Source organism: Pollicipes pollicipes, unplaced genomic scaffold (assembly GCF_011947565.3).
Source record: "Pollicipes pollicipes isolate AB1234 unplaced genomic scaffold, Ppol_2.1 Scaffold_4295;HRSCAF=5057_pilon_pilon_pilon, whole genome shotgun sequence".
In the NCBI taxonomy this organism is placed as follows: domain Eukaryota; kingdom Metazoa; phylum Arthropoda; class Thecostraca; order Pollicipedomorpha; family Pollicipedidae; genus Pollicipes; species Pollicipes pollicipes.
The window spans coordinates 3,386,165-3,412,009 of record NW_023596461.1 but is presented as its reverse complement, the minus strand read 5'-3'; the positions used below and the strand labels follow the sequence as shown (position 1 = coordinate 3,412,009).

At 53.0% G+C, this 25,845-nt stretch overlaps 1 protein-coding gene and 1 pseudogene across 1 annotated transcript; one reads left to right on the top strand and one right to left on the bottom strand.

Annotated features, from left to right (window-relative positions):
* Positions 1–2,689: 2,689 nt before the first annotated feature.
* Positions 2,690–19,931, top strand: LOC119096716 (structural maintenance of chromosomes protein 3-like). Its single transcript, XM_037219614.1, is given in 22 exon segments — positions 2,690–2,704; positions 3,944–4,019; positions 4,326–4,364; positions 4,707–4,846; positions 5,073–5,231; positions 5,513–5,624; positions 6,214–6,395; positions 6,637–6,748; positions 7,202–7,335; positions 7,560–7,681; positions 8,174–8,281; positions 9,109–9,214; positions 9,757–9,860; positions 13,333–13,596; positions 14,092–14,233; positions 14,932–15,090; positions 15,574–15,627; positions 15,629–16,629; positions 17,209–17,380; positions 17,673–17,864; positions 18,603–18,743; positions 19,359–19,931. Coding segments are annotated over 22 exon segments (3,606 nt in total). The 3' UTR covers positions 19,431–19,931.
* Positions 19,932–20,450: 519 nt separating this feature from the next.
* The window catches only part of LOC119096540 (structural maintenance of chromosomes protein 3-like), a 21,503-nt pseudogene continuing 16,108 nt past the window's right edge, over positions 20,451–25,845 (bottom strand).

Sequence of the window (25,845 nt, the reverse complement as noted above, 5' to 3'; positions counted from 1 at the left end):
GTGGCCAATGTTTGAACCTCATTTTGGACCTTAGAATGGTGCATTTTCGCACGAATCGCTTTGAGGATGCGCTCAGTAGTATCGTTTTCATAGGCGAAGTTGCCTCTGCCGCTCAGCGGTTTGGTGCTACCTGCGGTCAGCCGCCGGCCGGTGAGCATTGGTGACTGCAACGTCGGGCGCCGGTTTACCACAATGTTTCGATTGGCTCGCGCTTCACTAATAGAAGTTTTTGGGGAAAAAATTTGCCATGCTGTGCACTTGTGGACTCCAGCGCCAAGGAATTTCTTCGTCTCACTTGGTTTTGTTACTGATGACACACCCTAATACGCATATCTATGATTCACGGAGTCGTTTCTCCGTCTCTCCCCCCCCCCCCCTTGGCTATTTGCCAAAGCGAAGAGTACTGCTGGCGGGTCATGCTGCGCTTCCCCAAAAACAGTGGGTACTTCCGGCGTGCTGGCGTGCTCGCCAGCACTCGTGTACGGACATAATAATCCGCACCCAAAAAAACTATGACGTCATTAACACAGTCAACTGACTTATTGTATAAGCTCTGCATCGCGGCGCAGAGTTGCGTCGCATAGATTGATATGGCGGGAAGCGACGCCGCGGGGTGAGTGGTTGCTACGGCTGAAATATCCGTGAATTGGTGATCGCTTGACAGTCATGCCCCATCATTAAGTATCATCATAGCCCAGGTATATGTTTTTTATTAATATCACATCTTTTGAATTTTGGGAAGACGGTGAGCAAAGAATGGGAGTTACAGTTGTAACAATTATATGTGGGCTGGTCTCAGCCATTTCCCCCGTTTGGCCCAGCCCCTTAATTAATTTTGCTAGGCTATGTCTCTTCTCGAGTCTTAAGATACTTACGTTGTTATCGAGATGTAGGTACTGCAGTGATGGGAGTGATTTAACAGAATGACAAGTCATGATTTGGTCTGATCTGATCATAAATAAACCAACAACAAACTGTAACATGCCCATTGTTATATGTGTACAGTTTGAGTTGGATTAATGGATTAATGTGTTCACACCCACCATTATTGAACATATTCACATATGTTCACACCTCTGGATTAATGTGTTCACGCCACACATGCTATACTAACACTTCAGTTTGCAAGAGGCATGGATTGTGCTAGATGCCCAAGAGGCACTGATGCAGTATGCCAAACTCATTTCAGGCTGGATTGCATTGGTATTAATTTTTGCTTCAAAAGGTTAAGGGGCATTAAGGGTCAATTTTTACATGATGCATTTTTACAGCACTTGAAGCTCTTGAAACATTGGTTCCTAATTCCCTGAAGTGAGTGGCAATTGTGCATCAACTTTGGAGCACTCATGTTTACAGTTTGCCCATACTAATATTTTTGGCACCATCCCAGCACTTTGTGGACATGCTCCAAGTAAAATGTATATTGTGGCAGTGGCCTATACAGAATATGAGCAGTGCTTGTGACACTTGGCTACCCAGTGGCTAGCACAGCTCATGAAATTAAAAAAGTAATGTGGCAATGCCCTGAGGAATTCCTACACATTCTGTAAATTGTCTTACTGTGGAAATGATGTATTATATTTTAGTGTTTCACACTCCAGATATGTTCATGCTTACCTTGTCTGTGGCATGAATCAGCCACTACTATCTTCATGATCATATCTTTATGTATTTATTTTTGTAGTGTGTCACTAGGGCTTTAGGACACACTCAGCTACTGAGTCTACAGGATATTGCCTGCATCATGCCTTGGCAGGGAGGGCAGGCAACTGCAGGGAATCATTAAAAATGGTACATCTGGTATCCCACACTTGCAGTGGTTGACAGACATGTAACCACCATCAGCATGTGTCAGCATGCAACCACCATCAGCATGTGTTAACCACCATCAGCATGGTGCAGCTGTTTATATGCTTTTGGTAAGCTTGTGCCAACTGATATCATCTTGGCCATCATCACTTGCCATTGTACAAACTGATCACCACCATGTTTCCACTATGGATACTGCCCCAGTACCAGAATCCAGGCCCCAGCACCAGCACATCAGGCCTTATAATCCAACAGCAGCAACTGAGGCTGGCCAAGGCAGGTCTTTGATAGTGGCAATTGATTGTACAAAGTCTGTTAGAAGCTGACCAAAACTTCATTTATGTCTCAATCCTAAATCTGGTGCAATACCCTGTTCAGTACCTGAACACATGCTGTGCCCTCTCCCATCCCAGAGCCAAGAGGCTAACACTGGAAACTGGACATTTTTGCAAGAATTCTGTCCAAATTCATGGTATGTCAGAGAAAATTTGACATTTGTGTGAGGACAATTTGGGATTTGTACCTTTGCAATTGGATAGCCATGTAGTAACATGATTCTTTGTCCCAATGGTATTTTTTTCTGGAAACCCCAGAATGCGGTTCAAAGCCCAGAACCTGTGGCACCATCAGGCACAATGTGTTGGTCGTAGAAAAGCCCAGAATGTGGTTCTACCAAAAAAATGTAAAAATGCCAAGTTTGTGTGGTGAAGCTCATGGTGCATGATTTCAGGACTTATGTAAGTTCCTGTTATCATTTCTTGGAAATGGCAATATGATGATATAATGTGTGTTCTTGTCAGGTAGCATCACTTCTGGTGACTACAGCCAGGCACTGTCCTTGTCAGAGTTGTGTCAGCTGCAAGCAACAAGAAAACAAGCCATGTACATCAAACAGGTATGCAGTGTTCAATGTATTTGACCATTACCATAGGCAGGGCTATTTTCATGTCATTTTTCAGCATCCAACTTCATTGTATGCATTTAGTATACCTAGTGTAAATGCCTGACAACTTCTGTTATGGCATGTTTGCATTGTGTTGAAATTTGCTTGTATGTTTTACTCATGTGTTTCTGTATCAGTCTTACAGCGAAATGGCATGGGATTATGCTGGAAATAAATGCCAGGTGTTATGCAGGTGCTTGCTTTTAAGACATAGCACAGACTATGTAAATGCTCTTCATGAGGCACAAGCTGCATATGGAACCAACAATTGGGACCATATTGACCACCTGGTGTCTGGTTGCCATATTTGCTATGCCCCTCTCCCCTTTCCATGCCTGATGGTTCAGAGTTCCGAAAAAGGCCAGTGGTGTGGTCTTGTTTGTCTGCGAGAAGCAGGGACTTCATTGTATTTGATAGTGTTGCTACCCGTGAGAGGTCATTGTTGCCTGTCTCGGCAGTATGAAGTGGATCTTGGTTACATTCTGTAAGCTGGTAACTTTCCTGGATACCTTGCCTTGTCTGTGCGTGTTGCTCCACCCTCAAGACATTACATGCAACAATTTAGTTGTGGTTTCTGCGTGCTACGCAGCGCGAAGAGTTTGCGTTTCTGGTGTCGGGAGAGTACCGCCTCCAACTGACAGCATTTGTTTGCAAATCACACCCCAATCATTCACAGGGCATTTATATTCACAATCTTTTTTTCTAAAATTGTGATGTCTGCGTCAGTTGTTTGTGGGGCGCTATGTCCATGGTAGTTTGCGTTTTGCTAGATGTTTCTGACAGCTTGGTCATGGTGCAACTATTTTCTCCTACATGTACGAAAAATGTCTCGCTACTAAATGCCAAATATGCCCCTCCCCCCCCCCCCGTCCCCCTCTGACGCACACTGACCGACGCTGGCTCTTGACAGACGGGGATATATGTCCTGGATCGTCACAAAGGTTAACCCCATCGTACGCGCAAATGTTACCACAACCTGCGCTGTGCGTTTGGCGAAAAGAGTACTATGAAATGAAAAGTTTAGAGAGCTCATAAAAAAACAGGAGCGCGGTCTTTTGATGCCCGTAACCTGATAGCCCGCTGGACGGCCAGCACGACTTATACTGTTCCCACTTACCACTTTGCCCACATTGGATGAGGTCCATCGTGCCCTCACGGGTCATTGCTTCAGCAAACCATTTCCTGTTTCAGATTATTATACAGGGCTTCAAAAGCTACAGAGATCAGACCGTCATAGAGCCATTTGACCACAGACACAATGTTGTTGGTAAGTTTTGGACGTTTTTCCTCTTAATTTGGTTGTATTGACCAGTATTTTGTCTGCTGGACATCAGACCGTCAATTGTTGTTGCTTTTTACCATCTTTGCTGTAGCCACTTGTGCTGCGTACATGACAAGTCCACGAATAATACCTCCTGGCATAAATATACATAATGATATAAGACCTCATCATCCAGCCAGTTGGATGTGCTGTGAATGCAACACCTACCTGCCTATGTAATTGAGCCTGTGTCACAACCTTTGATATGAGCGTCGTTATGAAAGTATCTTTACGAAATATTCTGCTTTTCAGTTGGTCGAAATGGCTCTGGAAAAAGCAACTTCTTCTATGGTAAGTTTTGGTTTCAGCGGAAGCGTAGCCTTCATTTTTTAGATATGGCTGCCTTCTCGCTGGGCGTAAGTGCGTTGGCTCCGTGAGCCTCCAGAACGACAATCGGTTGATGTTGGTTTTGAACATTCCTCAGTGTGTCATTAGTACGCCGTGAAACATTTATTGACAAGCAGTCGGCATTTCGCTGTCCTTCGTAGCGCGCCACGTGCTGCTTTACGCGCAATAACTGTGGCGCATGGGATATGGCATACCACGTCCGGGGCACAGCGCCCCGCGTGGCCGCGGTCGAGCCAGCCGCCGCGGCGACCGGTCGAGCACTCGCCCTCGTCTGCGTGCCGACAGCGATCCAGTTCGTGCTGAGCGACGAGTTCTCGCACTTGCGGCCCGACCAGCGGCAGGCGCTGCTGCACGAGGGCACCGGACCGCGCGTCATCTCCGCCTACGTCGAGATCATCTTCGACAACTCGGACGGCCGACTGCCGGTAAGTTCCGTCCCGCCGGGCGGACCGCTGGTGGCCGCCAGTGGGCGGTCGTCGCCTGTGTGGCCCGGCGCCGACGCGTCTGACGGAGCTCCCCGGGGGCAGGGAAGGGGGGGGGGGGGGGGGGGAGACGGGCGCGGCCGCTCGCGGTGTTTTCGGTGGCGCTGGTGATGCCATCATCCCCAGCCCGTGGTTGCGACGGGTCTGCGAGCCTGCTACCTCCCCACAGATCGACAAGGAGGAGGTCTATCTGCGACGCGTGATCGGCTCCAAGAAGGACCAGTACTTCCTGAACAAGAAGGTGGTCCCCAAATCGGACGTGATGAACCTGCTGGAGTCGGCCGGCTTCTCCCGCTCCAACCCGTACTACATCGTCAAACAGGGCAAGGTGAGCTGGCCGGCGGGAGCGCTTGCTGTGCCGTTTGGACGCCGCATGAAACTTGGACGATGCTGTGGACGCCGACGACTCGCCGCGTATAGCGTCCGTCGGGGGTAGTTGTATTCGTCGGTGTGTGTATGTGTGTGTGCGTGTGTGTGTGTGTGTGTATTTGTGTGTATGTGTGTGTGTGTGTGTGTGTGTGTGTGTGCGTGCGTGCGTGCGTGCGTCTCCGACAGCCTGCCGACGGCCCCATCCCGGCTGGGGCTCATGTGGATGGGGCGCCGTTTCAGATCAACCAGATGGCGACGGCGCCTGACTCGCAGCGTCTGAAGCTGCTGAGAGAGGTGGCCGGCACGCGCGTCTACGACGAGCGGCGCGAGGAGTCCAAGGTCCTGCTCAAAGGTACCGCCGCTGGCGCCACTGCACGAAATTGGCTGCTGATCTGCTCAGCCAAGGATCGTTGTCTGCGTATGCAATTGAACTTGGACTAGTCGTTAAAAAGCTTTCCATGAAGCATATTAGGAGTTATACTTGCTTGGATTGGCACAAATGCATCCATTTTGGGTCACAACAATGTTATTATTTTGTCCATAAATGCGTTATTCGTGGATGTGTTCTGCCGGCGCTATTTTGGTTTGCGTCGTATTTCGTTCTGATGTGTACTTGTGTGCATGAATGTGATTTTTAGTTCAGTTGTCTTACATGGCTATATTTGTTGATATGTTGTTACTTGTGACAGTGTCTGTTTGCCTTGCGTTTTTCCGTACTCTGGGTATGCATTTACGTTACCACGTAACGCAGGTGCCATTTAGTCATTACGCCCCGGCGTGTTGCAAATATTGAAGTCGATCCTTGCCATTATCCCTGACGTCGGATAGTTGTGGGCGGCGCGGTTCGCCTGCGCGAGAGCGCGTGTCTTTATTTGAGTAGCAGCTGCGCCATGGCGTGGACAAGCTGGGGTCTGACGCGGCTGGATGCTCCCAACCGCCAGAGTGTGAGAGCAAGCGGGAGAAGATCGAAGAGTTTCTGCGCACCATCGAGGATCGGCTTTCGGCGCTGGAGGAGGAGAAGGAGGAGCTGAAGGAGTACCAGAAGTGGGACAAGATGCGCCGCTCGCTCGAGTACACCATCCACGACCGCGAGCTCAAGGACAACAGGAAGAAACTGGACGACGTCAGTCACATACAGTCGTCGTCTTTGTCACTGCTTAAGCCTTTTGGTCCTGTTGTTTTTATGTCCTTTGGAGAACATGGCGAGTTAACAAAGGTTGCATTGCTTAACCGCAGTACTTAACATAACCAATTGATCACCGCGTCACGAAAGGTCATTCGCCGTGGAACTAGAGCATTGAAGAACGATTGCAATCCGTCTTCTTGTGACAAATATGATGTTTCACTTTTTCTGTTCCACTCAGATGGAGAACCAGCGGAACAACTCTGGAAAGGAGCAAGAAAAGTTGAAATCTCAACTCCAGAACGCCCAAGAGAAGGCGAAAACCGCCGCCAAGGAACTGAAAGATGTGAAAAGTATGTATGGTTTGCGTGTTTGGTCGTCAGCCCGTCGCACATCTTAATTATATATATATATATATATATATATATATATATATATATATATATATATATATATACCCCATTTTACGTTCCTAACCACTGAGCATATTAATATCACTAATGTAGATTCATCAAGGGCAGTTTCCTGATTTGAGTCCTATCCTGCCCAGTGGTCTCGTTCTGCGACAAGCATCTCATCAGCACAGCCACTACTGTTTTGTAGGGACAGTCATGAAGTTGACTTTTAGATACATTGTTTATCACGCCACTAGCTGTCAGACGGTACACAGGAAAAAAAATCAGATAACTCACTGCGTCATTCGCCATGCGAGAACGGTGACGAGGCACTGATAGTTTATCTCCATGGCGTTTGGTGGAAGCTGGTTGGACGGCTGTGACCTGCCACGCGGCCTGTCTGGTCCGCAGGTAAGGTGGGCTCTGCCAAAGAGGAGCGCGACGCCTACAACGCCGAGAACCAGCAGCTGCTGAAGGACCGCACTAGGCTGGAGCTGACCATCCGCGACCTGTCGGACGAGGTCATGGGCGATAACAAGTCCAAGGTGAGCATTCGGCTAAAGCGGACCATCCGTGACCTGCCCGACAAGATCTCGGGCGGCGAAAAGTCCAATGGTACCGCGTGCGTGGTTGGAGCGCAGGCCTGTCTGGCGCGAGCCCAGAAGCTCGTCATTGGGTGCTGCATGTGCGCTGCAGTATGCCGTGTCGGCGGGTGTGTGGTCTGCCTGGAACCTGGCTTCACGTGACCTGTGCGGTCTCGTCTCCTCAGGAGCGGGCGGAGCAGGAGCTGGACAAGCTGCGCCAGACCATCAACCAGAAGGAGGCCGAACTGGAGAAGAACCGGCCGCAGTACGAGGAGATGAAGCGCAAGGAAGAGGAGTGCACCCGGGAGTGAGTGCGGCCGTGGGGCCGCCTCGGGGGAGGGGGTTCAGCAGCGGCTTTCGGCCGGCGCCGTCACACCAGGGAGGGGTCCGTGTTACGGAGCTGTCGCAGGGGGGAATGCTCCAGAAAGTCCGTGGGGTGACAGGACAGGAGGTGGGGGGAGAGGGGAGACTGTGTGCCAATCCTTGAGCGGGAGCGGCGCAGTACGCCGTTAAGTAACCGGGAAGGATATCCTTGCGCCGTTAGGTTCGTGGTGGGGCCGCCGGCTGTAAAAACTCACCATGACCAGATCACCTCGGAGCTCAAAAACTCAACCGGGAAAAATTATCAGGAAGCGGTGGACGTCTGCATAATGCGCCGTGTCCTGCACCATAACTGAATTATTTCTGCCCGCCCCGTCGGATTATTCCATGGCACGTGCCTGGCGCCATGAGTGCCGCAGTGGGGTGTGCTTTCGTGGCCTGGCCGACCGGGTCATCGCTCGTCCTCCGACCGCCGCAGGCTCGGTCTCAAGGAGCAGAAGCGCAAGGAGCTGTACGCGAAGCAGGGTCGCGGCAGTCAGTTCACGTCCAAGGACCAGCGCGACCAGTGGATCCAGAAGGAGCTCAAGTGGGTACCGCCGCCGGTCGGCACGGCTGCCGTTGCTGCTGGGGCGAGACGCTGGCAGCCGAATAAACGCTGCTACTTTATTTGCATTGCTCTGGTGACCGCATGAACCAGCTTGGGGTCAGGAGTGCCGTCTGGTGTATTAGAAGCACACGGCATGTGCTGTCTTGATTCTCTGTGCGTCACTGTCCGTTGAACAGTGCAGGACACGTCTTTGTTGGCGCGAAAACGTGAGGCGTCGCGGGGTATAGCGCAAGTGTCTCAGGTGTGGGTGTGGTCCCCGCCCCGTCGTTCCCGCTTCACTGATCGCGTTGCGGTGTGGTGCGCCGTCCCCGCCCCACCGGCCGCCGTTCTGCCGACTGTGGTGCCGGCGTGGTGCACCGTCGCCCCACCGGCCCCGTTCTGCCTGTGGTGGGGCCGGCGTGGTGCGCCGTCTCCGCCCCACCGGCCGCCGTTCTGCTGACTGTGTGCCGGCGTGGTGCACCGTCTCCCCCCACCGGCCGCCGTTCTGCCGCCTGTGGTGCCGGCGTGGTGCACCGTCTCCCCCCACCGGCCGCCGTTCTGCCGACTGTGGTGCCGGTATGGTGCGCCGTCTCCGCCCCACCAGCCGCCGTTCTGCCGACTGTGGTGCCGGCGTGGTGCACCGTTCCCCCCACCGGCCGCCGTTCTTCCGACTGTGGTGCCGGAGTGGTGCACCGTCCCCGCCCCACCGGCCACCGTTCTGCCGACTGTGGTGCCGGCGTGGTGCGCTGTCCCCACCCCACCGGCCGCCGTTGTACGGACCGGGTCTGCAGCCGTTCCGCTGACCGGGGCGTCGGTGTGCCGGACAGGTCGCTCAACAAGCAGATCAAGGACAAGAAGGAGCAGATCGACCGTCTGTCGGAGGACCTGACCCGGGACGCGGAGAAGAAGGTGCAGCTGGAGAAGCGGATCGAGGTGAGGGTGCCGTCCGCCGGCCGCACAACCCGCCGCCAGACCGGGGCCGGCGACCGCAGGACAGACTGCGGTATTCTGTTGACTTTTAACGCTCGGACCAATGACTTGTTGGTGAATAATGCTACCCAAATGCTGATGATGATGTCCACAAGACGGGATGCGTCAGCGTTTGTTTATTGGCGGCACTTCTTTCAGCCAGCTTTGCCGGTCTCGTAGCTCAAATTTGCTGCGGAGCAGCATTCTCCCTTTTGTCAGGGCAACGCCGCTGTTCTCTAGATCACTTGCGCCGATGCGTCTACGCGTGAGCCGATGTTAAAAGTCAATTGTCAGAAGACGTTGCCGCGGTGGCGTGTTTTAGCTTGCCACTATTGGAGCGGCCTTCATCTCCCGTTGTTTCGCCACCATCCGCGTGCCGCTGGCCGGGCGGTGCGCCGCGCGCCGGCGGTGACGGGCGTTTGCGGGACTTCGCTCGGCGACACGTGTCGTGCACGTCCGTGGCGCACGGCAGCGACTGACTGACCGCCGCCGTGCCGTCCTCGAAGGAGATGACAGGCGAGATGGACCGCTATCGCTTAAGCATCGATGATCACAACAAGGGCTTTTACGATATGAAGAAGCGGAAGGACCAGCTGCAGAGCGAGCGAAAGTAAGACGCCGGGCTGCGGTGCGATGTCCCGCTAATCCCCGTCCCAGCATGCTCCGGTGGTCGGCCCAGGGTGGCGGCGCACGCGGCTGCATGGCCAGCTCCGGGGGCGTCCACCTGAGGTGAAGCGAAAATCGATTCGGTAATTCCAAAAACCTACATGTTTTTAGAAGAACCCACATCGGATGTGCTGGAAAGCATTTTATTTCGCTTTCCGCGCTGCGTAATGAGCGTAAATCAAGCCCCAAGAGCCCAGTTAAGGTGCACTTAACCCCTGATGGGTTTGTATGGGATCTCACCACATTCAGCACGATATGAAAGGCGCAACGCATTCGTTTGTGTGGATTAAGGGACCTGCGTATTGTACTGGAGAACTCTAAATCAACATTTGCTAACCGTTACATCTGATATTGAGGTGAGGTGACTTTTTTAGTAACTTATTCCGAATGGTTTTCACTGGTGACTGGGTTCAGCCTACCTAGTTGTGTCTTTAGTTCAACAGATGATTTTGCCTCCACCCTTTCGCCAGACAGAAATGCAGAGCTCTTTAGTGCTGCACAATGCTGCGACCCGGCTGTCCCGGGCCAGGGTTGACCCTCGTTGGCCAGTTGCCAGCTGGCCTTTCCATTTCAGTCGGGCCAAACAATGCATCCGCTCTGAGACCCGCACCCAATGCCGCTGGATTACGAGTTTAGTGTCTTTCCCCTAGACCATCGGGGCAACAAAACTCTGGCAACTTCAGAAACTTTAGAAAAGACTACGATTTATCTACACGCAGGCATCGTATGTCGTCGATGGGAAGCTAAAAGCCCGCATCGCATTGCAAACCGGAGGCCTTGCTTCCTTCCGCTCTCTTATGGCCGCACACAGCGTCCTGGCGGCGTCGCCGTCGTCAGGCGGCGCCTCGCCAGAGAGCCCTGCCGTTCGGCATACGCGGCGAGTCTTGTTCTCCGTCGGTGTCCGGTGAGCGGTGCTGGCACGCACGTGCTGTGGAGAGCGCCGTGCTGCGTGCGGCGTGCTGAGGGTAGGCGTGAGAAGGAGACCCGTGAATGGGGGCTGCGGAGAATGGGCCGAAATTCTGGACGAAAACAAGATGTTTGCTAGTTTGCCCGCTGATAAGCAGATCGCCCCTCCCCTCCTACCCCCCCCCCCCCCCCCCCAACCATCCTAGGTTGAGCTGCGTACGTTGCGAGATGCCCTGGGAAGAATGCTGCTGTCACAAGAAGTATATGCGTTACTCGGGATTGTGGTATCAAGGGAGCATTTTGCGAAAAAGTTTGGTACAGAAATCACAGAAAACCCTGTGTAGACAATTCAATTCCAGTGCCATCATGGTGGAAGAGTTCTCGCCCCGAAAAAGAACGTATGGTTATGGAGCCAAAACTATTACACTTGGTATAATCTAATATGACCTTTTCGGTCGTTTGGAATCCTTGCTTTGGGCTTCTTTTCCAGGTAAATTGCGTTATCAATGAGCTTGGAGGGCAGCATAACAAGGGAAAATGTACGTAAGCCATTTTTAAAAGCAAACCCTCCAATACCCACACGTGGGCTGCTTAAAACATATGTAGGTTTTGAAAATGCCAAGTGGTTATTTTTCACTTCACCCGAGCCTCCCCAGCGGCTGTGCGTGGGCTGCTGCTGTCTCTGGCGATGCCGGTGGTGGGCGTGCGCAGCACAGCAGCGCTGCCGGTGCAGCTCCTGATCCGGCCGTCTTCCAGCCCACCCAGCTCCCCCCGGCGGCCGGCCGACGGGCGCAGCAGCTGAGCTCTCCCGCGTCACCACCGGCCGTGGCGTGCTCTGCTCCAGCTCCGTAGCCGTGAGACCAGCGCAGCGGCCTGCTTCTCCTCCGGCTGCTCGCCTGTCCAAGCCGCCCGGCGGTGGTGGACGGAGGCACGCCGGCCGCCACGCCACGCGTCCGTCCTGTCCCTCGCTGTCCCTCGCTGTCCCTCACTGTCCCTCACTGTCCCTCACTGCCCGTCCTGGTCCGCAGACCTCCCAGGCGCATGTGGGCGAAACCTGGGAGAAGATCAAGGAGTACATTCGCCGAGAAGGCGAGCTGAAGAGAGCTCATGGCCGGGCCGTGGACTCCAGAAGGTCCAGCCACTCCTCACCTGTCCTGTCCTCCATCCTCGCTAGCCGGCTGCTCATCCAGCTCTGCTGTGTGGAGGTTGTGAGAAACCTCGCTACGTTCATGGAACTGCATTTCCCCGGGTTCATGGGCTGCTTGAGTTGAATGAAAGCGACATAGTAATGGCTCACTTTGCGTAGGAACTGCACTTCCTGCCTGATTTGCGCAGTAAACCGCCATGCAGGTGTCGTGCGGCCTGCTGCTCTTGCGTGCGGCGAGTGCTGGACAGTCTAGGGAGGGACGTGTTGACGTCACAACTATGCAACCTGACCCGTCGTGATTGCGTCTCTCATGATCATCTGGCAGGCACTGCAAATTGGTTGGGCCTGTCTGGAACAGTTGGGGATATTCCGTAATCTGGGGGGGGGGGGGGGGGGAGGGGAGGGAGGGGGTACTTATAACCGTCAGACGGGCATGGGCTACACCTCCAGATCCTCCTGGTTCAGCATCTCCCATGTGCATGCTCTTTTGTTGCTTCTTCTGTTGCTTGCTGCTTCAATCTATGCTTCAGCTTTTACCTCTTATCTTCTTTATACAGAGTTGGTTATGTGCGTGTATGTGTGACAGAGTTGTTGATGGTTCTTGTCCATACCGGGCCGTAAGGGGCTGACGGAGACGGGTGATAGGCCTCACTTGCTCATGACAAAACTGGGTTTCATTGGAGAAATTTGTGGAGCGTGACTTGACTGGATGGAGATGGTGACTTCGTGGAGAAAACTCGCGTTCCAAAAAGCAGTTTTTCGACTCAAGCGACTTAACAGCCAACACTCAATAATCGACAATAAAATGTGGCGTGTTAGTGAAAGTCGCAGTGAATAAAATCAGAATAATATGCAAATACAGAAACAGATTGCTACATACTTTGCCGTGGGGGTCTTCGGTCCATGCCGCCGTTACTTGTCATGGCGCGTCCATGAAAAATGTTTCGTGATGCCGTTGCGGCTAATAGTGCAATCTGTTCGTTAGGGTCCCTATTATATTTAAAACCTCGCAGAAATGCCGTGGCGCGGTGGCAACGGCCGTGAAAGAGGCAGCTACCACATGAATTGGGGGGGGGGGGGGGGAGGCCGCGGTTGGCGACATTGCATCACCACTGGAAGCGCTTTTGACTCCCTCCCCCACCCACACTCACACCCTCTATCAGCGGGGGCAGTATTGCGTCTCGTCGGCGTCGCCTCCCCCCCCCCCCCCCCGTTCCCCATTTGTTGTACGTTTTTTGTGTGTAATGTACAAGATCGCCGGCGGCCCGCAAAGTCGGACCAGCACCGGGTCGGGCGAAACTGCCGGCCGCCGGGCGTGCCGCTGACGCCGTCTGACGAGGGCGCCGCGCCTGCCGGCCGACAGCGAGCTCTGGCGCAAGGAGAACAACCTGCAGCAGACGCTGGCGTCGCTGAAGGAGGAGCTCAGCCGGGCCGACCAGTCGCTGCGCTCGATGGCCGGCAAGCCGATCCTGAACGGGCGCGACTCGGTGCGCAAGGTGCTGGACACGTTCCGCGAGCGCGGCGGCCAGTGGGCCGAGTACGCCGGCGCCTACTACGGCCCCGTGATCGAGCTGTTCGATTGCGAGAAGACCATCTACACGGCCGTCGAGGTCACAGCCGGCAACAGGTCGGTGCGCCGCCGCCGCCGCGGATGGCGAGCGGGCAACGGGGCGCGGTCGAATGGGAGCACGAACACCAATCTCTTGGGAGCAGAGTGCATTGCTGGGGTATAGTACAGAAATATAATATATATATATATATATATATATATATATATATATATATATATATTATATACATATACATATATATAATGTGTGGGTGCGTGCGTGCGAGCATGCGTGCGTGCGTACGTAATATGTAACGCGCGAGAACATGTAAAAGCGATGCAACATGTATATGGTCGCAGCATGACCATTGTGGTCGATGCGCTCTAAAACACCAATAATCAACAAGATATAGCATTAATCGACTAGTGCAGGATGCGGGTAGTAGACTGTTAAACCCCACACACAGGCTTCCCATGACGCTCACGTGTCATGGCGTCGACACCCCTTGCCGTCGCTCCAGTGATGCCGTCTTCGCTACCGGGGTATGCCGACGTGTACTGCGCGCGTTCCAGGCTGTTTCACCATGTGGTGGACTCGGACAAGGTGGGCACGCAGATCCTGAAGGAGATGAACAAGCAGAAGCTGCCGGGCGAGGTGACCTTCATGCCGCTGAACCGGCTGGCCGTGCGAGACATCGAGTACCCGCAGACGAACGTGAGTGGCCGCCGCGGGCGCCGCGCCGGCCGGCGGACCCGCCAGACCAGATGGGCGTGCTGCAGGCAGCCTCTCGTCCGTCTCTCGCGCCTCTGTTTGTCACGGAGTTGCCGGACGGTACCCAGCAATGTTGAAAATACGCGTACTTATGTTACGCCTTTGTATCGACGCCTCGTCCGTCGTTTGTGTTTTCTTGAAAGGGCGGCGTCTCAGTTTTCCCGAATGTCTGGGGCAAGAGGTGTGTACAGGTGAAAGCAAGTATGGTAGTTGTCCTGGCGGATGGTGTTATTGTTTGCCTGGCGTTTTGGTCCGCCGTTCCGCGACCGCCGACATGTGTCATAGCAAGCATATGTCATCAACATCATGACAAAATCAGCACCAACTTCGGCTGCCTGGTTGGGCCAAGTAGCGCCTGACAACGACCCGAGGAATATCCGGCCGACACGTTCTGCCAACAATAACGCCATTGACGAGGACGGTACTCTAAGTAACCATTTCACCGGAGGAGTGCCCGTTAGGTCAGGAGAAATGATTGGGTGTTTTGTCCATTGTCAACCTTGTTGAGGCTGGTAGATGTGCTTTGGGGGAGCCTGTGCAGCATAGCAGCTGCCAGGTTTGCTTCCATATAGCGCAAAGTTGGACGAATGCCAGCTCGCAGCTCGAACTCGTGGCTCACGCTGTTGTGTGTGTGTGGTCAGGACGCGATTCCGATGGTGAGCAAGATGAACTACGACGACCGCTACGACAAGGCCCTGAAGTACATCTTCGGCCGCACTCTGATCTGCCGCAACCTGGAGGTTGCCACCCAGCTGGCCAAGACCAACCGGCTCGACTGTGTCACGATGGACGGAGACCAGGTCAGACGAGGGGTGGTGCACGGGCGGCCCGAGACCAGTCCCCTCTCCGGCCTCGCGTTCAGAGACCAGGTGGTGCGCTTAGAGCAGAATCGGTGAGGTCCGTTGAAGCTTACGTTCCCGCCATTATGTCGGTGCGTGTGGGGAAGCGCGCTGTTGCCGCCGCCTCGATTTAGATAGTCAGCTTTGGTCGGTCGGTTTACGGCCTCGATGTGGGATTCTTACAATGCACCAGCCCCTGGAATACGTGCGTGGGACGGCCGTGATAGCGTTTCCTTTACTCTTGTTTCTAGGTTACTTCCTTTGCCTGGCGAGTACAGCTATGTACTTTTCCAAATGGCTTGGATGATCATGGGATATGCACGGCATAGTTGGTGATATATTGGCTATGGTTGCGTAGTCGAACCCCGTACAGACCATGTCGTTGGCGTGTATTCTGGCTGCCCTCGGTATGACGTCACGCGTCGTCCGCCTTCTGGCCTGCAGGTGATGAGCAAGGGCTCGCTAACGGGCGGCTACTTCAATACGTCACGCTCCCGTCCTGGAGATCCAAAAGACGCGCAGCGAGTTCATGCAGCAGATTACCGAGTCGGAGGACGAGTTCTCCACCCTCAAGGACCAGCTGCGCAGCACCGAGTCGGAGATCAACAAGATCGTCTCCGAGATGCAGCGCACCGAGACAAAGAACAGCAAGGCCAAGGACGTGTTCGACAAGGTCAAGGCCGACATCCGGCTGATGAAGGAGGAGCTGAACGGCATCGAGCGCTCGCGCCAGCCTAAGGAGCGCTCTCTGAATACGCTGCGCGCCAACCTGGAGGCGATGCAAAGCACGAAGGAGGGTCTGGAGTCGGAACTACACCAGGACCTCATGACCACGCTCTCGGTCGAGGATCAGCACGAGGTGGACAAACTGAACGACGACATTCGCCGCCTGACCCGTGAGAACAAGGAGGCGTTCAGTCTGCGTATGAAGCTGGAGGCGGAGAAGAACAAGCTGGAGAACCTGCTGACCAACAACCTGAACCGACGCAAGGACGAGCTGATGCAGGCGCTGCAGGAGATCAGTGTAGAAGACAGAAAGCGACAGCTGGAGCACAGCAAGGCGGAGCTGCAGCGCTCCGAGGAGAAAATTGCCGACGTCAGCAAGAACCTGAAGGACTTCGAGAAGAAGGTCAGCTCACTGCAGAAGAAGCAGAAAGAGGCACAAAAGGAGGTGGAGACGTGGAAGACCAAGGAGAAGGAAGTGCAGGAACGTATCGACGAGGATGCCAAGGATTTGGAGAAGATGGCTTCCAGGCAAAACGTGTTGCAGAACAAGATACAGGAGTGCACAAAAAAGATTCGTGAGCTGGGTTCACTGCCATCGGATGCGTTTGACAAGTACCAGAACCTGAGCTCCAAGCAGCTGTTCAAGAAACTAGAGCAGTCCAACAGTGAGCTGAAGAAGTACAGCCATGTCAACAAGAAGGCTCTGGACCAGTTTGTACACTTCAGTGAGCAAAAGGAGAAGCTGATGCAGCGCAAGGATCAGCAAAATAGAGGGTGGGTACCTCTGCGTTCGAGTGTATGATCAGTGCTTGCTTACCGCACTCGACGCTGGCGTCCTGGTCGCTTGGCTTTTGGTTTAAACGGAGACAAAACTGTCATACACTGCTTCTTTTTTCCCAACTTGAGGTTTTTTGCAGCAACATCCAAATCGATGGCAATGGATTGAAACATCTAGTGCCTTTAGTTGAACACCTAGAAGACAATGGAGAGCATTGTCGTAGGTCATGTCGCGTAATTATCACAAGGTAGCCCGGTGTTTTTTGTTACTGTCTGATGTCCTGTCTTTGGTCTTATGTTGTGACCACCCATAGGACCTAAGCATTCTGGTGGTTGGTATCATCATTTTGCCTTTGGAGAAGAGACAATTTTTGGTGTCCTACCGTCTTTACTTCTCAGTTTTCTTGTGGGTGCTCATCGTCCGCATGCAATGACGCAGAGTGGAAGTGTTTTCGTCGGGCTGGGGTTAATAATATGCTATGAAGCTAAAATTGGCGGTCATTTTACCATGTAAAACAACTATGCATTGCTGAAGCGACTGCCAGTGTACAACAACGTGACCTGCTGCGCCTCCAGCTACGACAAGATCATGGAACTGATGTCGGTGCTGGAGCAGCGCAAGTTCGAGGCCATCCAGTTCACGTTCAAGCAGGTGTCGAAGAACTTCACTGAGGTGTTCGGAAAGCTCGTGCCCCAGGGCCACGCGCAGCTGGTGATGAAGACCGACCAGGACGACGACGAGGACGCGGTGAGAGCGTGTGACCGTGGGGGGCCGGGTGGAACTGGCGAGAAAACGCTGACTCACGCACACTGCCAGGTCGACTTCGCGCTCTTTGGAAAGGAGTTGCTTGCTGCAGCAGACTCATCGTACACAATCCCCGTCTCGGCAGCGAGCTGCTCCAGGCATGGGCTGGTTTCCATGTCTGTCCTGCCGCAATGTCACAGCCGAAGAGCGTCACGGCCGCCAGCCGAGGGAGTGTCGTGGCGCGCGCGTGTGAGCGCGTCGACCCGCCGCTGACGCCCTCCCCCGCGGCCGACAGGAGCCCCGCGCTACCACCGTCGACTCGTTCACGGGCGTCGGCATCCGGGTGTCGTTCAGCGGCAAGCACGCCGAGATGCGCGAGATGAACCAGCTGTCGGGCGGCCAGAAGTCGCTGGTGGCGCTGGCGCTCATCTTCGCCATCCAGAAGTGCGACCCGGCGCCGTTCTACCTGTTCGACGAGATCGACCAGGTGCGCTGGCGGGAGCGGGTGGCGGCGGCGGGGTGTCTGGCAGCGGGCTCCGGGGTCCGGACGATTCAGTGTGTGTGTGTGTGCTCCGCGCGCCGTCCTGTTCAGCGACTGCGCGTTCGCCGCTGACCTGTGCTGTTGTGTTCCACGTTTGTGTATATGCTCTGTTCGCCTAACTACATTCACCTGTGTGTTGTGTGTTTGTATATGTGCTTTGTGCGTTTGCCCTGTTGTTTTCTGTGTTCGTGTATGTTATCCATTCTTGTGTTGCTTTGCTCTGCATTTGCTGTGTTTATTTGTGTGCTCTGCATGTGTGTGGTTGTGTTCTGTGTCTGTGTATGTGCTTTGTTCACCTGTGCTGCTGCATTCTGTTTGTGCATGTGCTCTGTTCACTTGTGCTGTTGTGCTCTACATTTGCATGTGTGCTCTGTTCATGTGTTGTGTTCTGTGTTTGTGCATGTGCTCTGTTTACCTGCACAACTGTGTTGTGCACTTGTGTATGTACTCTGTTCACCTTTGTTGTTGTGTTCTGTGTTTATGCATGCACTCTGTTCACCTCTCTGGTAACTGTTGTTTTCATATCGGATGTGCGACTGTTCTTCTGGGCCCGTCTATACAGTGAACGCGCGTAAGCCTGACTAGGCTGTCCAGTGTGTGTTGTGCTCCGCTCGTCTGCTCTGTGTCTGCACACTTGTCTTGTGCCTCTGCGTGAGCTCTGACCATGTAGCGCGTGTTGATCAGGCGCTGGACGCGACGCACCGTAAGGCGGTGGCCGACATGATCCACGAGCTCGCGACCGAGGCCCAGTTCATCACGACCACCTTCCGACCCGAACTGCTCGAGCACGCTAACAAGTTCTACGGCGTCAAGTTCAGGAATAAGGTGAGACTTGAGCCGGGCCCTCGATGTGCCGACAGCCGCCCAGGAGTGAAGGCCCGCCTGCCATTGAAGGACGCTTGATAGTCGTGCTAGACGACCGCATTCTTTGATATAGTCCGTATCTGTATGGTGCTGATGTTACTCAGCATATATCTGGTATAAGCCAGCAAACACATTATAAATGTTGACTGGTATTATATGCGGAAGCGGTACGGACGCCGTGCTTCTGAACTGGCCGACAGGCGCGTGCGCGTGTCAGGCCGCCGCGTGCCGTGACCGGCACCTGTCACACGCCTTTTCCCACCGTCTGCAGGTGTCCCACGTGGTGTGTGTCAGGCCGTCGCGTGCCGTGACCGGCAGCCGTCACACGCCCTTTCCCACCGTCTGCAGGTGTCCCACGTGGTGTGTGTCAGGCCGTCGCGTGCCGTGACCGGCAGCCGTCACACGCCTTTCCCACCGTCTGCAGGTGTCCCACGTGGTGTGTGTCAGGCCGTCGCGTGCCGTGACCGGCAGCCGTCACACCCTTTCCCAACGCCCGCAGGTGTCCCACGTGGTGTGTGTCAGGCCGCTGCGTGCCGTGACCGACAGCCGTCACATGCCCTTTCCCAACGCCCGCAGGTGTCCCACGTGGTGTGCGTCACTCGCGAGGAGGCGTACGACTTCGTGGAGGACGACGCCACCCACTCGTAGCCGGCCGGCCGGCTGCGAGTGGCCCATGGCGTCGGGCGCGCTGCCGCCGTGACGCGCTCTTGACCGCCGCGGCCGGGCAGGCGCGGGCGGCCCGGCCTCCCGCCCTGCGCGGCGTCTTCACCCGCCGCGTCCGATGGCGGGCTCGTGTACAAAGCCAGGCCCGGTGGCGGGTGGCCCTGGTGCGGGACGGAACACTGGCGCGTGCGGGTGGAGATACTGACCAGCGACCGGCGACTCGCTCGGCTTTGCTATGCTTTGTCCATTCGCAGCGCTGCGTGGCTGGTGGAGCAGTAGCTCGGTATGTTTTATTCGTGTCTGGACTGGGCGCGCGAGGGCCGTTCATATGCTCATATTTTCCGATTCAGTTCCATGTGTGACCGTTCGAAGGTCGTTTGAAGCTAGTAATTGCCTGCACTGGTACGATTACTGCTCCTCATCGTCTTCATCTCAATATGTGAAGATAGTATCTGCTTGATTAGAAATACAGTTCAGTGTTGTGTTTGTTTCGTTTAAGGAGTATTGAAAACGGTTATAAGGTTGTAGAAGCTTGCCTCATTCAGTTGAAACCGGTCGCCTGTGTGGACATTTATTATGACCGGTCACTCTGACGTCACGGCCACGCGTTTTTACCGCAGCTTCACACGAACATGTGCGACAGGGGCCCCCACGGATGAACATTACCGTAAGGTAACCCAACATCTATCGCTAATGACTATTGACTACAAATGATCCAATTGCAAAATATTTCCGTTATTGCGTGTTAGGTGCGCGGGGGATTAGACCGGTCGGCTTTCAAAAAAGACCCGCGTGGACTTCAACTTAGTTTGTCCCGTGGCTCGTACGGTTATACACCCACTTCGTAACACATAGATGAATGCGCTACGCTTGTATCCCGACAGGAAAGTGCAGCAGCCTGGTTTTCCTTTGCCTTAAGTTCAGTTAGGACTCGGAAACCAACGGGAGGTACATGTCCTTTGCGTTCATGGGCGCGGCAGTTGCCGAGATAGTTGCCAAGTGGCGTTAGCCGGCGGACGCCTTGGACGCCCCTTTTGCATAATTCTGGAGCGAATCAACCGCGTGGGCGGATTTCAAAGAACAAAGGGTACTGCAAGCGGTAAACTGATGCCTATTCAAAGTTATTGTGGCCGTAAATCCAATATAACTGAACTAGGTAAATCAGGACATCAACAGCGCGTTAGATGGGTATTTGATTTGATTTTGATTTGCAGTCCGGTTGCGCGCTCGTCATTACTTTGGCAATGGTTGCAACATTGAAGGTACGGGGGGCTGCAGTTTAAATGGTTGTGACCACGGTCCGGCATGCTTTGACCCCCAGTGTGCGTTTAACTGCGAATGGGATTATAGTTCGACATGCATTGGAAGCGCATCAGATACCTGCTAGCATGGTGGACTTAAAGGGAATGTTTCATATTCGAAGCATAAAGCATAACGCATTTCATATTCGTGGACTTCAAGAGAATGTTTCATATGAACGCTTAACGTCAACGCTCAACGTCAACGCGTCAACATTCAATGCACAATAACTACGGGCAAAAGTGTTTCAGATCCCACATGGTATCTTCGCAAATCACCGCCGCAGCAGCCCGCCGGCGTTGGGTGGTATGCGGCCTGGGGGTGAAACTAAAAATTGGTGTCCTGAATCAACCAGGTGTCCAAATCGGCGCTCAGTAATTGCCTATTTTTCTTGACGGCGCACGCGTTCTTTATTGGCAGATCGTAGCAAATCGTCTTGTCATGTACGCTGGCCTTTTTATTCGCGCTATAGAATACAGTCACAATAGTCGCGCACGATTATCACCGTTCTTCATCGGTCGCCGCACGCTGGCTATCACACTGTTTGCTTGCCGGCCGCAGATAGCAAAACATGCGTACAATCACGACAGAAGAGAGCCAGTATGTACACCGCATAGCTCTGGCATAGGAACATCAGCTTCCAGTACAATACCGTTAAGCAATTTGGTCACTAATGCTAGTTTTCTCGAACTCGCTCTGAATCACCCAGAATCTCGGTTTTAAGCAGCCGATCCTGTGGGAGAAATCTCATTTGCCTCCATGCTTATCACTTTGAAATACACTTCATTTGTTTTGCTTTTTCCGACGTGTGTACTCTGTGTGGTTTGCAACACACTAATGACAAAAAATGTTTGTGTAATAAATGCTCCGAAAGCTTGAAACATACTGTTTTGCAAAAAACACGTTCAGAGATGAAGCTATTATCCCGCGAATTCAACGAAACGTTGTACTATGGCTTTGACCCCCCCCCCATGACGTTAGCTACAGTTGCTCTTTTCTAGGCGCACTCCGACGTTGGCAACAGGTGCATGCATACGATGTACTGTTTCGAGGTTCAACCAACAAATTTCTCGGTAACAGGCCCTTGCCCGCTGGGCCAATTACAAACGTTCTTTCTTCGCACCAGGAGAGGTCCGCACGGTGTTGTCATGACGACGGTGGTCGCAACTGCAGGGAACAGCACAGTGCCGTTTCAAAGCGTTGACGGCGTAATTTGGACTCGAAAATAATCACATGTCCCAAAGGTGGGACGCTCTTTTTAACAATGCGACGTCAAACGGTGGGATAAGCAAGGAAGTAATGTCGGACGATACCCAACTTACTTTACCGGCCGATATTACCCCACGATGTCATTCGTTGCGCATATTTGCACCCTCCGCGCACGAGTCAAAGTATTTTGAATTGGGTATGGGATCTTTTCATAGCGCCTGTCCGCTCAGCCCCCCCCCCCCCCAACATTGAGTGATTTCCAGTTGGAATGAATACACACTTCTACGAATAAAACATACTCCCTCGTCGGAGACGTACGGCATACTGTCAGGTCATAGCGCAATACTAGTGATGTCGGATGCACGCGGTCGCTCTGTTCTCGCGGAACCATAAGTATTTTCCCTGGTCGCCTTATTCTAGCCATCTGGATATGGGAACGTAGACCGCAAATGGCTATACGCTATCAAGAGGGGATTTAAACAAACAGGTCATGCTGGCCAATGAGCGATTTATATTCCCGGCCGTTGTTGCTTCCTAATGTCATCGGTGCATGGTCGCACCCTCCGCACACGAGCAAAACTTTAAAACTTGCACAGGGTGTTCTTAGAAATCGCTCCGGTTGCGTACTATATACACTAGTCCATGTTTTTTTTTTTAATTGGACGCCTGATCTATGCAAGTCGCGCCGCGTGGAGATCCGCCAGCTTTGAGTGATACACGGTCGAGGGTCGACCAAAAAAATGGAAACCAAAATCCAACCAGAGGGTTGTGTTAGCAGGTGATAGCCCTATACCAGTGCAACCGAATGCACACAGTGACTCTCTACGCGTGCGATTATAGATATTTGTCCCGGGCCACCGTTTTTTGGCATCACTCACCTACAGGCCGGCCGGAGTTAACAATGCGACGTCAAGGGGTCATCTGAACAAAAGATGTCATGTCGGCCGGTGAACAAGTTACCTTGCCGGTGGGGAGTGCTTCCACCATCGTTCAAATACGGCGTCCCGGGAAAATACATATAATCACGCGCGAGTAGTGTGGCTGAATGCATCATAAAGCGCTGGTATAGGACTACCGCCAGTAAATCGAACGTCTCCGTCTAGGTTAAATATTGGATTCGTTTGAACTCCCCTCAGAGTATCACTCAATGATAACAGGCCGGTCTCAACGGTAATTTGCAAAGATATGATGCCGAGCTCAAAATATTTATACGCGTGCGCGGAGGGTGCAACCACGTGCACATAATGATTTTGTGACACTGACGCTTTCTGCCGCCTAAGTAAGCTGCTCATCGGCCGGCATGACCTTTTGTGCTTCACATCACCCCTGCACGGCGCATTGCTGTTTGTGGTCGGCTTGCCCGTAGAGGCCAGATGGTTATGGCTAGAATGACTAGAATACGGTGGGCCGCGAAAATGCTTATGATCGCGCTCGTCGAGTGCGTGTGTGCATTCGATGACGCCATTATAGGGCTATCAGCTGACAGCACAACCCACTCGTTGGATTTTGTTCCGATTTTGTTCGGTCGATCGACCCACATCGCATCACTGAATTTTGGCCAATGCTGGGTTGTCGCATGCAGGGGCGATTTGCAAGAACACCACGGCCAAGGTAAAATGTTTTTACTTGAGCGCTTAGGGCGAAACCAAGTGCACACAACAGTACTGAGGAGCGCTGTCGCTCGACACTGTAAATTGCTTATCGGCCGACGTGCGCCATTTTGTTTGCATCACTCTATGAGGTCGCGTTGTTCACGGTCTCCGGCCCAACGGCAGAGTGATGAACAGAATACGACGGCCCATGAAAAATACGTCTAATCGAACCCAAAGAGCGCGACTGTGTGTATTCGATGGCGCTGGTGTAGATATGTCAGTTGCCAGCACCACACCATGAGTGTAGAAACAGGAGGGGGGGGGGGGCAGTGCCCCCCCCCCCCCACCACTTCTCCAGATGGGAGGCCAGCAATGTTAACTACTCCCCCACTTTTAAAATTTAAGTTGCGTTTAGCGTTATTTTGTACTATCATAGCTATGCATATCGATATACCTAGTTCGCCAGCTGTCTTCCTGGAGGTGCGTCATCTTTTTGCTTGCCCATTAGCTATCACTAAATGTCACAGCCGCGGGACTGACGACGCGCGGCCTATGGAGACTGCAGCGCCATGTCAATGCAAATTTGGGACCCCATTTTGATCGACAATCTACGTCTAAGGGATCCTCAATATCTCTGAAAAAGAACAGAAAAGTCCGGCATTGTAGTCTATGTGACAATGATTGGGCCACCCGCGGCGATCAGATGTACTCTTAATGGAGGTTCCTATACTGACCTGGGGCTAACTGCGCGTGTATGAAAACCTTCCGCATCAGGGAGGAGAACAAGGTGATGTGATGTATCCGATCAGGGCTTCCGGATCGAGCAGGAGATCCCGCCTCGTGCCACCAGAATGGCGGCTGGAAGGTACACCGCGATGGGAAATAATGGGCCTTCAACACTAGACCGGGAGCAGTAATGTGCCCCTAGTGTTCTACGGAAGTGTGCGTCAAGTGTTCTACCCTTGCACGGAAGGAAATAAGGGGCACTATTGTTGAGTATGGTGGATCGAGAAGAGTTCAAGAACAAACAAGGTCTTTTCATGTTTGCTTGAGAACGTCCATTATTTTACAGAATCGATTAGCGAAACAAATTACATCAAAAGGTTTCAACATGCGTGCCGGCAATCTCGGGAGCAAGGACTGTGATGGTCTGGGTTGCAGCTTCCCTAAAACCGAACGGCATTGGCCACTGCAAGTGACGCCAGGACGCGGGCGCCGTGGTCCATCTGTCCAATTAACGGTTACAGCAACACGAACAATAAAGATTATGCTTTTACTCCCCCAGTTCCATCACCAGATTCCAGCACCACAACGCAGTGCTGTAAGGACCGATTTGATCTTATCAGCAATCTAAAAATGGGCGCATGTAAAATGTACGCGCAGATTATCTTAAAACCTAAAATTTGATGTCCTTAAACCTTCAAAGATACTCACTTCAGGCGCGTCATCATCTTTTATCCACCCGTTGGCCACGGCTCAATATTTTAGCCGCTGGGCCGACGGCCGCGCGGCGTATAGAAACTGTCACGCCTGGCGTCGAGGATTTTGTTGCTAAGATTTGCGAGCGCGCATGCTCCAAACCACCTGAAATAATTTGCATCACCAATCGATTGAAATGTACAAAGGCACTCCTTTCAGAAGCGTCACCATTTTGTCCACCCGTTGGCCGCGGCTCAATGTTAGCCGCCAGGACGACGCCGCACGGCTTATAAAGACTGCAACGCCTGGTGTGGAGATTCTTGTTGCTAAAATTTGCGTGCGCGCATGCTCAAAAATATTTGCATACGCTATATCACCATTCGACTGAAGTGCTTAAAAGCACTTCTTTCAAAAGCGTCATCATTTTATCCCACCTGTAGGCTACAAATCGGTATTGACCACTGGACGAACGCTGCGCGGCCTACGAAGACTAACGAGTAGCGTCGGGGCTTTGTTGCTAGATTTGTGCGCACGCATGTTCAAAACTATGTTACGTAATTTGCATCGCTCATCGATTCATACTGAATACAGAAAATTTCCAGACAAACATGGCTTGACCATGTTACCACACTTTTTTGCACATTTCGATTTACAATTACCTTTACAGGTGTTGTGCGCGTGGGCACTAACACTTAAACGAGTATCTTCATAGCAAACATTTATTTGAGAGTCACTGGAGCAGCGAGTGACCGGACCGCCACTTGCGCGCGCCGGGGCGTGAGAGGGAACGGGTGTTGGCAGAGCTGGGCCGTTGCCGTTGAGGAAAGGTATATAAGACATTATGAAATAATTCACCAAGTGAAAGGTTTTTACAAGGTGGA